The sequence below is a fragment of the Eubalaena glacialis genome, chromosome 17 (genome assembly GCF_028564815.1).
Source record: "Eubalaena glacialis isolate mEubGla1 chromosome 17, mEubGla1.1.hap2.+ XY, whole genome shotgun sequence".
Taxonomy (NCBI): domain Eukaryota; kingdom Metazoa; phylum Chordata; class Mammalia; order Artiodactyla; family Balaenidae; genus Eubalaena; species Eubalaena glacialis.
The window spans coordinates 13,535,569-13,550,801 of record NC_083732.1 but is presented as its reverse complement, the minus strand read 5'-3'; the positions used below and the strand labels follow the sequence as shown (position 1 = coordinate 13,550,801).

Sequence of the window (15,233 nt, the reverse complement as noted above, 5' to 3'; positions counted from 1 at the left end):
GATATGGAAGCAACCTAAGTGTCCATCAGCAGATGAATAGATGAAGAAGATGTGGTATAAATATACATCGGAATATTACTCAGCCATAAAAACAATGAAATTTTGCCATTTTCAGCAACATGGATGGACTTAGAGGGCACTGTGATAAGTGAAATAAGTCAGAGAAGTACAAATACTGTATGACTATCACTTATATGTGGAATCTAAAAAGTACAGAAAACTAGTGAATATAACAAAAAAGCAGCAGACTCACAGATATAGAGAACAAACTGCTGGTTACCAGTGGAGAAGGGGTGAGGGGCAATAAAGAGGTGGGGGAGTGGGATGTACAAACTATTTGGTGTAAGATAGGTTCAGGGATGTACTATACAACGGGGAATATAGCACTATTTAGTAATAACTGTAAATGGAAAGTAACCTTTAAAAATTGTATAAAAATTAAAAAAATATTTTTAAATAAAAATTGCTTACAAAAAAAAATAGTTACCAATTCATAATAATAATAGCAACAACAGGGGGGACCTTCAAGATGGCAGAGGAGTAAGACATAGAGATCACCTTCCTCCTCACAAATACATCAGAAATACATCTACATGAGGAACAACTCCTACAGAACACCTACTGAATGCTGGCAGAAGACCTCAGACTTCCCAAAAGATATATATTTTTTTTTCCTTTTTCTCTTTTTGTGAGTGTGCATGTGTATGCTCCTTTGTGTGATTTTGTCTGTATAGCTTTGCTTTTACCATTTGTCCTAGGGTTCTGTCTGCACATTTTTTTTTATTACTTTTTAATTGTTTTTTATTTTTAATAATTTATTTTTTATTTTAATAACTTTATTTTATTATTATTTTTTCTTTCTTTCTTTCTTTTTCTCTCCCTTTTCTTCTGAGCCATGTGGCTGACAGGGTCTTGGTGCTCCGGCCAGTGTCATGCCTGTGCCTCTGAGGTGGGAGAGCTTAGTTCAGGACATTGGTCCACAAGAGACCTCCCAGCTCCATGTAATATCAAACAGCAAAGCTCTCCCAGAGATCTCCATCTCAATGCTAAGACCCAGTTACACTCAACGACCAGCAAGCTACAGTGCTGGACACCCTATGCCAAACACCTAGCAAGACAGGAACACAGCCTCACCCATCAGCAGAGAGGCTGCCTAAAATCATAATAAGGTCACAGACACCCCCAAAACACACCACCAGACGCAGTCCTGCCCACCAGAAAGACAAGATCCAGCCTCATCCAACAGAACACAGGCACCAGTCCCCTCCACCAGGAAACCTACACAACCCACTGAACCAACCTTACCCACTGGGGACAGACACCAAAAACAATGGGAACTACGAACCTGCAGCCTGTGAAAAGGAGACCCCAAACAGTAAGTTAAGCAAAATGAGAAGACAGAGAAACACACAGCAGATGAAGGAGCAAGGTAAAAACCCATCAGACCAAACAAATGAAGAGGAACTAGTCAGTCTACCTGAAAAAGAATTCAGAGTAATGATAGTAAAGATGATCCAAAATCTTGGAAATAGAATGGAGAAAATACAAGAAACGTTTAACAAGGACCTAGAAGAACTAAAGAGCAAACAAACAATGATGAACAACACAATAAATGAAATTAAAAATTCTCTAGAAGGAATCAATAGCAGAAAAACTGAGGCAGAACAACGGATAAGTGACCTGGAAGACAGAACGGTGGAATTCACTGCTGCGGAACAGAATAAAGAAAAAAGAATGAAAAGAAATGAAGACAGCCTAAGACACCTCTGGGACAACATTAAACACACCAACATTCGAATTATAGGGGTCTCAGAAGAGAAAAAGAAAGGGACTGACAAAATTTGAGGAGATTATAGTTGAAAACGTCCCTAATATGGGAAAGGAAAATAGTCAATCAAGTCCAGGAAGCACAGAGAGTCCCATACAGGATAAGTCCAAAGAGAAACACACCAAGACAAATGTTAATCAAACTATCAAAAATTAAATACAAAGAAAAAATATTAAAAGCAGCAAGGGAAAAGCAACAAATAACATACAAGGGAATCCCCATAAGGTTAACAGCTGATCTTTCAGCAGAAGCTCTGCAAGCCAGAATGCAGAGGCAGGACATATTTAAAGTGATGAAAGGGAAAAACCTACAACCAAGATTTCTCTACCCAGCAAGGATCTCATTCAGATTCGACAGAGAAATTAAAACCTTTACAGACCAGCAAAAGCTAAGAGAATTCAGTACCACCAAACCAGCTTTACAACAAATGCTAAAGGAATTTCTCTAGGCAGGAAACATAAGAGAAGGAAAAGACCTACAATAACAAATCCAAAACAATTAAGAAAATGGTAATAGGAACATACATATCAATAATTACCTTAAATGTAAATGGATTAAGTGCTCCAACCAAAAGACATAGACTGGCTGAATGGATACAAAAACAAGACCCGTATACATGCTGCCTACAAGAGACCCACTTCAGACCTAGGGACACATCCAGACTGAAAGTGAAGGGATGGAAAAAGATATTCCATACAGGGCTTCCCTGGTGGCGCAGTGGTAAAGAATCCACCTGCCAATGCAGGGGACATGGGTTCAAGCCCTGGTCCAGGAAGATCCCACATGCTGCAGCACAACTAAGCCCGTGTGCCACAACTACTGAGCCTGTGCTCTAGAGCCCACAAGCCACAACTACTGAGCCTGCGTGCCACAACTACTGAAGCCTGCACGCCTAGATCCCATGCTCCGCAACGAGAAGCCACTGCAATGAGAAGCCCGTGCACCGCAACGAAGAGTAGCCCCCGCTCACTGCAACTAGAGAAAGCCCGCACTCAGCAACAAAGACCCAATGCAGCATAAATAAATTAATTAATTAAAATTTTAAAAAAAGATATTCCATGCAAATGGAAATCAAAAGAAAGCTGGAGTAGAAATTCTCATATCAGACAAAATAGATCTTAAAATAAAGACTATTACAAGAGACAAAGAAGGACACTACATAATGATCAAGGGATCAATCCAAGATGAAGATATAACAATTGTAAATATTTATGCACCCAACACAGGAGCACCTCAGTACATAAGGCAAATGCTAACAGCCATTAAAGGGGAAATCGACAGTAACAAAATCGTAGCAGGGGACTTTAGCACCCCACTTTCACCAATGAACAGATCATCCAAAATGAAAATAAATAAGGAAACACAAGCTATAAATGATACATTAAACAAGATGGACTTAATTGATATTTACAGGACATTCCATCCAAAAACAACAGATTACACTATCTTCTCAAGTGCTCATGGAACATTCTCCAGGATAGATCATATCTTGGGTCACAAATCAACCCTTGGTAAATTTAAGAAAACTGAAATCATATCAAGTATCTTTTCCAACCACAACACTATCAGACTAGATATCAATTACAGGGGAAAAAAATCTGTAAAAAATACAAACCCATGGAGGCTAAACAATACACTACTAAATAACCAAGAGATCCCTGAAGAAATCAAAGAGGAAATCAAAAAATGCCTAGAAACAAATGACAATGAAAACACGACGACCCAAAACCTATGGGATGCAGCAAAAGCAGTTCTAAGAGGGAAGTTTATAGCAATACAATCCTACCTCAAGAAACAAGAAACATTTCCAATAAACAACCTAACCTTACACCTAAAGCAATTAGAGAAAGAAGAACAAAAAAATCCAAAGTTAGCAAAAGGAAAGAAATCATAAAGATCAGATCAGAAATAAATGAAAAAGAAATGAAGGAAACGACAGCAAAGATCAATAAAACTAAAAGTTGGTTCTTTGAGAAGATAAACAAAATTGATAAACCATTAGCCAGACTCATCAAGAGAAAAAAAGGGAGAAGACTCAAATCAACAGAATTAGAAATGAAAAAGGAGAAGTAACAACTGACACTGCAGAAATACAAAGGATCATGAGAGATTACTACAAGCAACTATATGCCAATAAAATGGACAACCTGGAAGAAATGGACAAATTCTTAGAAATGCACAACCTTCCGAGACTGAACCAGGGAGAAATAGAAAATATAAACAGACCAATCACAGGCACTGAAATTGAGACTGTGATTAAAAATCTTCCAACAAACAAAAGCCCAGGAGCAGATAGCTTCACAGGCAAATTCTATGAAACATTTGGAGAAGAGCTAACATCTACCCTTCTCAAACTCTTCCAAAATATACCAGAGGAAGGAACACTCCCAAACTCATGTTATGAGGCCACCATCACCCTGATACCAAAACCAGACAAAGATGTCACAAAAAGGAAAACTACAGGGCAATATCACTGAGAACATAGATGCAAAAATCCTCAACAAAATACTAGCAAACAGAATCCAACAGCACATTAAAAGGATCATACACCATGATCAAGTGGGGTTTATCCCAGGAATGCAAGGATTCTTCAATATACGCAAATCAATCAATGTGATAAACCATATTAACAAACTGAAGGAGAAAAACCATATGATCATCTCAATAGATGCCGAAAAAGCTTTTGGCAAAAAGCAACACCCATTTACGATTAAAACCCTCCAGAAAGCACGCATAGAGGGAACTTACCTCAACATAATAAAGGCCATATATGAGAAACCCACAGCCAACATCATTCTCAATGGTGAAAAACTGAAAGCATTTCCACTAAGATCAGGAACAAGACAAGGTTGTCCACTCTCACCACTATTATTCAACATAGTTTTGGAAGTTTTAGCCACAGCAATCAGAGAAGAAAAAGAAATAAAAGGAATACAAATTGGAAAAGAAGAAGTAAAGCTGTCACTGTTTTCAGAGGACATGATACTATACATAGAGAATCCTAAAGAATCTACCAGGAAACTGCTAGAGCTAATCAATGAATTTGGTAAAGTAGCAGGATACAAAATTGGTGCACAGAAATCTCTTGCATTCCTATACACTAATGATGAAAAATCTGAAAGTGAAATTAAGGAAACACTCCCATTTACCATTGCAACAAAAAGAATAAAAGGCCTAGGAATAAACCTACCTAAGGAGACAAAAGACTTGTATGTAGAAAACTGTAAGACACTGATGAAAGAAATTAAAGATGATACAAACAGATGGAGAGATATACCATGTTCTTGGATTGGAAGAATCAACACTGTGAAAATGACTATACTACCCAAAGCAATCTACAGATTCAATGCAATACCTATCAAACTCCCAATGGCATCTTTCACAGAACTAGAACAAAAAATTTCACAATTTGTATGGAAACACAAAAGACCCCAAATAGCCAAAGCAATCTTGAGAAAGAAAAATGGAGCTGGAGGAATCAGGCTTCCAGATTTCAGACTATACTACAAAGCTACAGTTATCAAGACAGTTTGGTACTGGCACAAAAACAGAAATATAGATCAATGGAACAGGACAGAAAGCCCAGAGATAAACCCACACACATGTGGTCACCTTATTTTTGATAAAGGAGGCAAGAATATGCAATGGAGAAAAGACAGCCTCTTCAATAAGTGGTGCTGGGAAAACTGGACAGCTACATGTAAAAGAATGAAATTGGAACACTCCCTAACACCATACACAAAAATAAACTCAAAATGGATTAAAGACCTAAATGTAAGACTGGACACTGTAAAACCCTTAGAGGAAAACATAGGCAGAACACTCTGACATAAATCACAGCAAGTTCCTTTTTGACCCACCTCCTAGAGAAATGGAAATAAAAACAAAAATAAACAAATGGAACCTAGTGAAACTTAAAAGCTTTTGCACAGCAAAGGAAACCATAAACAAGATGAAAAGACAACTCTCAGAATGGGAGAAAATATTTGCAAATGAAGCAACTGACAAAGGATTAATCTCCAACATATACAAGCAGCTCATGCAGCTCAATATCAAAAAAACAAACAACCCAATCCAAAAATGGGCAGAAGACCTACATAGACATTTCTCCAAAGAAGATATACAGATTGCCAACAAACACATGAAAGGATACTCAACATCACTAATCATTAGAGAAATGCAAATCAAAACTACAATGAGGTATCACCTCACACCAGTCAGAATGGCCATCATCAAAAAATCTACAAACAATAAATGCTGGAGAGGGTGTGGAGAAAAGGGAACCCTCTTGCACTGTTGGTGGGAATGTAAATTGATACAGCCACTATGGAGAACAGTATGGAGGTTCCTTAAAAAACTAAAAATAGAACTACCATATGACCCAGCAATCCCACTACTGGGCATATACCCTGAGAAAAACATAATTCAAAAAGAGTCATGTACCACAATGTTCATTGCAACTCTATTTACAATAGCCAGGACATGGAAGCAACCTAAGTGTCCGGTGACAGATGAATGGATAAAGAAGATGTGGCACATATATACAATGGAATATTACTCAGCCATAAAAAGAAATGAAACTGAGTTATTTGTAGTGAGGTGGATGGACCTAGAGTCTGTCATATAGAGTGAAGTAAGTCAGAAAGAGAAAAACAAATACCGTATGCTAACACACATATATGGAATCTAAAAAAAAAAAAAAAAAAAAAAATGGTTCTGAAGAACCTAGGGGCAGGACAGGAATAAAGACGCAGTTGTAGAGAATGGACTTGAGGACACGGGGAGTGGGAAAGGTAAGCTGGGATGAAGTGAGAGAATGGCATGGACATATATACACTACCAAATGTAAAATAGATGGCTAGTGGAAAGCAGCCACATAGCACAGAGAGATCAGCTTGGTGCTTTGTGACCACCTAGAGGGGTGGGATAGGGACTGTGTGAGGGAGATGCAAGAGGGAGGAGATATGGGGATATATGTATATGTATAGCTGATTCACTTTGTTATACAGCAGAAACTAACACAGAATTGTAAAGCAATTATACTCCAATAAAGATGTTTAAAATAATAATAATAATAGCAACAACAATAAAGAAGACATACTAAAGAAAAAATGATAAAATATTAATGAAGAATATAAAACGCCATCTGAGCAAATGGAATGGTGTAACATGTCCTTGGATTGGGTGACTCAGTATAATTATATCCTCCCCAAATCAGTATTAAGTTTAATGCAATTCCAATTAGAATCTCAACAGGGTTTTTCATTTGTTTTCTGTTTTGGGGAATTGATAAAATGATCATAAAGTTTATATGGAAAAGTAAATAGACCCTAAAAACCGATAAAACTGAAAAAAGAATACTAGTAAGGGGAACTTGTTTGATATCGAGCATACCTTAATGTTGCTATAGATTGATAGGGTGACAGTATGGAGATAGACAAATAGACCAGCAGAACAGAGAATCCAGGAACAGATCTACAAATGCAGTTGACTCTAATATATGACCAAGGTGGTGTTTCAATTCAGTGGGAAAATGATAGAATATTTAATAAATGATGCTGATAGAATTGGCTATCACTATAGAAAAACTGAAGGTATAACTACATTACATATGTACAAAAATAAATCCAGAAGGATTAAAGACTTAGATGGAAAAAAATAAAATGATAACATTCTTAGAAGAAAACCTATAAATAACCTATAATCCTTTAGAATAGGGAAAACTTTCTTCACCAAGAGAGGAAACCCAGAGGCATTGAAAAAGACATAGTAATTATATAAAATTTAAAATGTCTAAAATGATAAAAGTTATAATAAACAACTGAATAGAAAAATTATAAATATGAGAATAAAATGCAATGCAGATGACAAACATCTATACAAAGCTCTTTTATACATGGGTAAGAAAAAAGATAAACAGCCTAAGAGAGAATAACATGAGCTAAGGACATGATTAAGCAATTCAGAGAGGAGTCCAATCCAAAGTTAACCTACGAATCAATGCTCAAACATACTTGTAGTAGGAAGGCAAATTAAATTTTGCCATCAAACTGGCAAAAATCAAAAGGTGATACACTTTCAGGGTATTGTTGGCAGGTATTGAGGAGAAATGGTACTCTTCTACATTGCTTGTGGGAGTGTAAACAGTAACAAACTTAGTAAACAATCTGGCAAAACTTATGAGAAAAATAAAATCCTTTTAAAACTTTTAAATTTTGTATGATGTGAAATTTAAAACCTCTAAGTGAAAAAAAAAATTGAAAATGAAAAAATAACCAATAAAAATATGCCACAATAACTATGACATCTTTATTTCACTCTCACATTTCAATCAGAGTTCAGCTAGGTATAAAAGTCTAGACTCATTTCCTTTTTTCAAAAGTACTTTGAAAATATTACTCTAGTGTTGCTATTTAAAACGTCAGATGTGAATCTAATTCTCATTCCTTTATAGATGGCCTGCTTCTTTCTCTCTGGAATTGGTTCCTGTTCCTAAATTTCACTTTACTGTGTCAAAGTGTTGCTATTTTCTCTTTTCTCTCTCGTGTTGGTACCCATTCAATCTTTCTTTAATCGTGGCACAATTTCAGTTAGCAGTTCTTCAAATATTTAACTTAATTTTTTTCTCTTTTAGAACCCCTATTAATCAGATGTTGACAATTATTCTATTTTTCATACCCTTTAATTTTTTTTTCTCATTTTTGCAATTCTTTGTCCCTTCTTAATGCCTTCTGGGAACATTTCAAAACCCACTCCATCTCATCAATTCACTCATCAACTGTATTCACTCAACCCATGAATTAAGTTTTTTATTTCCATTATATCTCATTGGTTCTTTTTTCTAACTTCTTGTCCCTGTTTAATGTTTCCAGTGCCCTCCTATATGCCCTTGAGAATATTTATTAAGATTATTGTGAGCTCTTGTTTCTCTGGCTCATTACTTCTGCTCCCTCTGGAATTAGTTGCTCTATTTGTGATCTCTCCTTTCCAGTGCTTTACATCAGTGTTCCTCAAATGTCTCTTTATTTTTCCTGTTCCTTCAGGAGTATCAGCTACAGTTTTTATATTAAGTTCTGAGTTCTATCCATATCCCACTTGCTTTTGAGGCATCTCCAGAATTAGACTCAAAGGAGGAAAACCACAATTGCTGTAAGTTCCCCATCTAGACTCTCCTATGGCATAAATAAGATTTAACATCCTCAAGAATTAGCCTGATCTTGTCTTTTCATTTTCAGAAGTATTAGACTATGTCACAGACTCACCAAACATTTTCCATTTGTTTATGGAAAGAGTTACAGTGTTCCAGGAGTATGGGAGAGATTGTAAGGACTCAGAATGGCAAATAACTATGAAAAATGTCATTATTTCCAAAATTTCTTGGAACTTAATACTGTGTGATGTTATAGTGAATCTTATTTTCCTTCCTCCCCTTCATAGACCTGTATACATTTTTAATTTGAAAATTATTTAGTTTTGAGGACTTCTTAACTGAACTGACCCCTAAGATAACTGGAGAGGCCTCGGGTTTCACAAAGCCAGTTTGCATATAGCTGATCTAAAAATATAATAGAAATTGGTATGGCATGTTTGGTGGAATTATTTCTGTCTTGCCTCCCTGTTCTTGGTATATCAATATTTGTATCTTACCAGACACCTGTACAGAGGTCTAGCCTTTTCTTTGGATCTGACATTCATTTATTCAACAAATATTTGTTGAACACTTGCCATACTTGTTCTAGTTGTCAGGTGCCCAGCAGGAAAGACACAGTCCCTGACTTCACAGAGCATTAGAGTCTAACAAAGAATCCAGATTGAATGGAGGCTCTGTTAGAGCAAGGATTTCTTCCTGTCTTGTCTTCCAGTGTATCCCAGACACCCAGATCAGTGTAAATATTGGTTGCATGTTAAATGAGTAAATTTTGACACTAATGACAAGTGCGTTGAATGTTATGGTGGGAAAGTGCAAGTGTCATGGAGTGTATAAACAGGAGGCCTTCCCTGCTCTGGGGGGATCATGTAGAATTAGTTCTCCATCTGATAGAGCCCTCCCTTTAGAGTGGTTTATGCAGGCTTAAACAAGCAACACCTAGTTCCTATTTAGGCTGCCCTCCCATTATGCATGGAGGCCTGAACTGTCTTGGATTTTTCAGTATTGATTTCTTTAAATGAGAAGTTAGATGAACTGCTTAATAATACCATATGTTTACAGAAATAAAAGAAAAATCAGTTTAACAACGCCGATTTGTGTTTCTTGCTTCTTGCCTGCCACCCCTTCACCCCATTTTCTTTTCTAATTTGCAGATGAAGGAGCTTCCATGCACCCTTGTGATGATACGTATTGTGGACCTTTCCCAGAATCTGAGCCGGAAGTGAAAGCTGTAGCTACCTTTCTCCGAAAACACAAGAAGCACATCAGGGCTTACCTCTCTTTTCATGCATATGCTCAGATGTTGCTGTATCCCTATTCTTACAAATATGCAACAATCCCCAATTTTAGCTGTGTGGTAAGTACTTGAAGCTGGATGTGTGTGTCAGGCTTCATCCTTTTCTAATGCTAAGATGGTTCTATGTAGTAATGATAATAGCAAACACATTGTGTTTGTTCTAATAAGCATTTCATATATATATAATCTCATTCATTTTTCATAATCATATGCAGTAACAATTATTATCCCCATTTTACAGATGAGGAAACTGAAACTTAAAGATGTTAAGTCATTATACTAAGAACACAGAGCTACTAAGTGTCATAGCCAGGATTCACCCCAAATCTAGCTCTAGCATTGTTGCTTTTAACCACTGTGCATGCTGCTTCTCAAATGCAATCATTTCAAACATATTTACATCCTTACCACAGGTTATTTGGAAAATGTCAGGATGGAGTTGATTAGTATTACAGCTTCGGTCACATATGCAGGGCTGTAATTAACTTTATTGAGTAAATAACTGTTTGTAAATTATGGTCTGACTCATTAATTAAAAGCAAGTTTTAATTTAGAAACGCTATTTGCTTAATGCTACTAAGTCTCTGGACATGCATCTGACAAATTAGCGCTAAGAATGAACAGCCTTTCAGGCATGAGATTACCTGAAAGTGAAAGAGCAGAGTTCCTTCCTCACCTCATCTCAGAAACCCAACGAGCTATCCACTATAGGGACTAATTCCTCAGTAACGTGAGTCTGGTTCAGAGCCTGTATCATCTGAAGGCCTATAAAGTTCAAGACCAGGCCAAACTAATACATAGTGTTAGAAGCAAGGAAGAGGGAGGGAGGAGTGATTGGGAAGGGGCACAGGCGGGCTTTGGGGTTGCTGTTGATTTTCTACTCCTTGGCTGGATGCTGGTTCTGGATGACTGCATACAACTTGTGATCATTCATTGAACTATAAACTTAAAATCTATAGACTCTTCTGTATGTATTTTATGCTTGAATTTAAAAGCTTTTATAAAAAAGAAGCATCCTCTCTCTCCCTATACCTCAGACTCCAAATCCTGCACCAGTTGCTTGGGGTTGCAGGAATTCCTGATCTAGATGGCCAGGACCCGGGAAGAATGAGGAACCTGAGGAGGTCAGAAGGTGGCCTGGGGGAAGGCTTGCATTCTGTCCAAAAGAGGAACTTTGTTCTTAGCATTTCATGCAAGAATTCTGAGCAAATTCTCTCTCTTGAGAAATACTGTAAAGGTGGGAGTGATATTTGATAGTGCTATTCTTCAGCTCCCCGGTGGGTCAAATAGGCTTCTCATTTTTGGTGTTATTGACCTGGCAACCTAATCACCTTGTACCGCAATGTTTCTATATGCAAATGTTCAGCCTTTTCTAAATTGGACACAGCGTCTGTTTGTATTCTCACAACAGATTATATAGAATATGCAATATATTAAAACTACCACATGAGAATATTCTCCATATTTTGAATTTATCTTCCCATCAGGAGTTAGTTTCCTTGTGTCTTGGATTGCAGGATGTGGTATAAAGAGTGGGTCAGTGGTTCACAACCAATGATGAATTTCCCTCCCAAGGGACATTGACAATGTTGGAGACATTTTTTGATGGCCACAACGGGGCGGGGGGGATGTTATTGGCGTCTAGTGGGTAGAGGCCAGGGATGCTGTGAAACATCCTACATTGCACAGGACAGCCTTCCACAGCAAAGAATGATTTAGTCCAAACTGTCAGTGGTGACCCCATTGAGAAATCCTGTTAGCGGGTTGCAGATAAGCTAAATCTCTAAAACCAAGATTACAATTCTCAGAAAATAGATAAGTCTCTGAATGTTAACCAGAAACCATTAAGTTCTGTTCAACTTGTTCAAAAACATTCCATCAATATGTAGGAGTCTGTGTTTCTGCTAAGATATTTCGGTCACTAAGTTGCTTTAAATATGAAAATATTTAAATAAAAAATATACTCCTTACTTAGCTGAGGTCCAATAAGGGAGACCCGGGTCCTTCTGGACAAATGGAAAAAAGAAGGAATGGACAAAAGGAAGAATCACTTAAACTCTTTTAAATAGGTGCCATCCTGGAAAATAATTCTTAGAAAATTTTATGAAGCTTCTACTCTTTGTGGAAGGATCATGTCTAAACCTCTTATCAACATGCACCTGCACCTCAGTGGCAGAGGTCCAGTGAGCCCAAAAGGCTAAAACTATGCATATGTTTTGCAAAAATAGGCAGAGTGGTTATCTTTTTTTTCCTCAGTAGATTATTTTTCTTGGGTTTAGTCATCTGAAATAATGAGGAACAAAGGTCTCCTCACCAGCAGAATGCAATAATCTTGCAAACGTAGAAATTTCTGCCCTTGACATGGGAATATTGCTGAGGCCATTGGAGAAGATGTTAAAAATCTTAGCACATTCTCCATTAAGATACCTCATTATGGTGTTTACATTCCTTTTCTGTCGGCTCCTGCAAGGAGAATGTCGTCATCAATGAGATCAATTCATAAATGTCTGCCAGGTTCTGGAGCCTGGTTCCTGAATAGCCACCCAGTGTGGCATTTGCTGCAAATGCGGCTTTCTGCATCCCTGAGGTGAGTGAGGACAGCCCGCTGAAGCCAGGTCCAGCACACAGCACCACGTTGCCCGGAGTGCTTCAACTGATGGATTAAATTATTCACAGGCAACTGGAAATGGGAGAGTTGTATACTGGTTTCAACACACTTCTTTTCCTCTCACTGGTCATACAATACTTCTCTAACTCCTTGCTGAAACTAGTGCTTCTATACCATTTGAAAATGTTTTCAAGGGTAGTCCGTGTCATTCTAGTTCATCTTAGAATATTCGCCTTTTAGTAATTTGAAGGTGTTTATTTTTTCTGCTTTTTGGCATTGGTAGGAAGTTCCACCTCAGAATTCCTACATCTTAGCCGCACCTGGCTGAGCTCTGCCAGAAGCCTGTGTAACCTTAGAAGTCACGAAGCATTCTGAAAGTGTTTCCATTCCCACAAGGGATAAATACACAGAGCAAGAGGAGTCATTCTTACTGAAGTAAAGCGTTTCTGAATTGATCCAAATGGGTTTTAAATACCTTGAACCTAGCCACTTAAAGATGTATGTACTTAAAGATCAATAAGATTAACTTGATACTGTTGCAGATCTATGCTTATTCAACATTCATGCAAGAAATAGTGATTAAGTGTCTGTTATATACAGGCACATTGCTAAATACTATATTTGTAGCTATGAGCAAGACTGACTAGGGCCCTGCCCTGTCAAGCATTTTGTAATTTATAGAAATGGGTGTCTCTGAACTAAAGTGAAGAGAACAGAACACTAAATCAGCCTCAGAAGATGTATTTATCCCAACAGAGCCACTCCTTGCTGTGTAACCCCAGCCTGACCACTGAACCTCTCTGGGCCTTCCTTTTCTCGTCTGTATATGGAAATATTACTGATCACTGGCTCATTGTGAGAATTAATCAAGGGAAATAATGTGTTCTAAAACATACTGCAAAATGCAGCATGTGACAAAGAGTAGCAATATTATTATCAAATATAGCTATTCACCAATGTGCCTAGTGTTCTCCAAATTGATGACTGATAATGCTCAGACAACGTGTCAGTGTTTCTAAAGGTTTCAATGCAATGATTTAAGTGATAAAATTTCTCCATTTAACCTCACAGGAATCTGCAGCTTATAAAGCTGTGAATGCACTTCAGTCGGTATACGGCGTACAGTATCGATACGGGCCTGCTTCCAGCACATTGTGTAAGTTTCCTAAGGATGCTGTGTTGGAATCATCTCTTGAACCAATATCCTGTGTAATGACCTCCCTCAAAAAAACCCAGAAAATGTGTTACCCCATAAAGTGAAAATTTTGACTACCAAATTAGCCAAGGAAGATGGAGGGAGTTTATGTCTGATTAGTTTTACCCTGCTTGACAGAAATCACTGTACCAACTGAAAAAATCCTAAGCAGAGAATATTCTAAGCATGTACTAAAGACTACAAGGTTGAATTGAGATCTTATGACAGTACAAAGTACCAAAATGGGCTCCCTAAGCAGTTGTAACTACTGCAAAGCTAGAAATGGGCCTTGAGAAGATAATGATGTAATGTTTGAGCCCTTGAAAGAGCTTCCCTTTTATCCCTTCCCTCTACCATTCTTGTTATGAAATTCTGTTTCTTACATAACACCTTCAACTGAATTTCCCCTTAAAAGGTAATTAAAATATTTCTTATTTCATATGAAATAAAGAGCAACCAGGTATATGGAAAGAACTTGGACAAAGAACCAGGAGAAATGGATTCTAGTCTTCATTCTGCCACTAGTTAGATGTAATCCTGACAAAGATATTAGTCCTGGGCTTCAGTTTCCATAACTGTTAAATGAGGAATTGGACTAGATCATTTCTCATGGCCTTTCAAACTTTAAAATTCACTGACTATATGACTTGAAAAATCTAGTGAGAAATCATATATTTCTGAATGTCTAGCGGTGTTCCAGGAGCTTGCCGTGATCGTATAGTGGTTAGTACTCTGTGAATGTCTACGCATGCATATGAAGGTATATACACACATTACATATATATGTATACATAGTGACATCTGATTATACTTTTTAGTGAGGTAGCAAATTTCTCCTTGATTTCTTTAATTTATGCATTATATTCCTAACCACTCACTTTCTTCAGCCTTCAGCAGAAATGCTTGGTTTGTCAATTAACACTGTTTATCATATAAGTTTATCCTAGTAATGGTAATGTCTTAAGTGTCAGAGGTTTTTTCTTAAGTTCATGATCATTGGTCTAATGCTGACCTTTTTACAACTGTTTTTTAATAGAGCCACCTTGAAAGGGGAAATGTAGTATTTTAAAAAATCACATTACCAGTTAATGCCAACAGAATATATATTAAAAACCTAACAACATTAATTTTTTTAAATCTTACTCTCAGTTCACCTTT

The 15,233-nt window shown here is 37.3% G+C and overlaps 1 protein-coding gene across 1 annotated transcript in view; it reads left to right on the top strand.

Moving 5' to 3' along the window:
* CPA6 (carboxypeptidase A6) overlaps positions 1 to 15,233 on the top strand; it is a 264,184-nt gene that overhangs the window by 246,571 nt on the left and 2,380 nt on the right. Inside the window, exons 9-10 of the mRNA XM_061171752.1 lie at positions 10,130 to 10,332; positions 13,952 to 14,036. Coding sequence (XP_061027735.1) covers positions 10,130 to 10,332; positions 13,952 to 14,036 — 288 coding nt within the window. The remainder of the gene's footprint in view (positions 1 to 10,129; positions 10,333 to 13,951; positions 14,037 to 15,233) is intronic.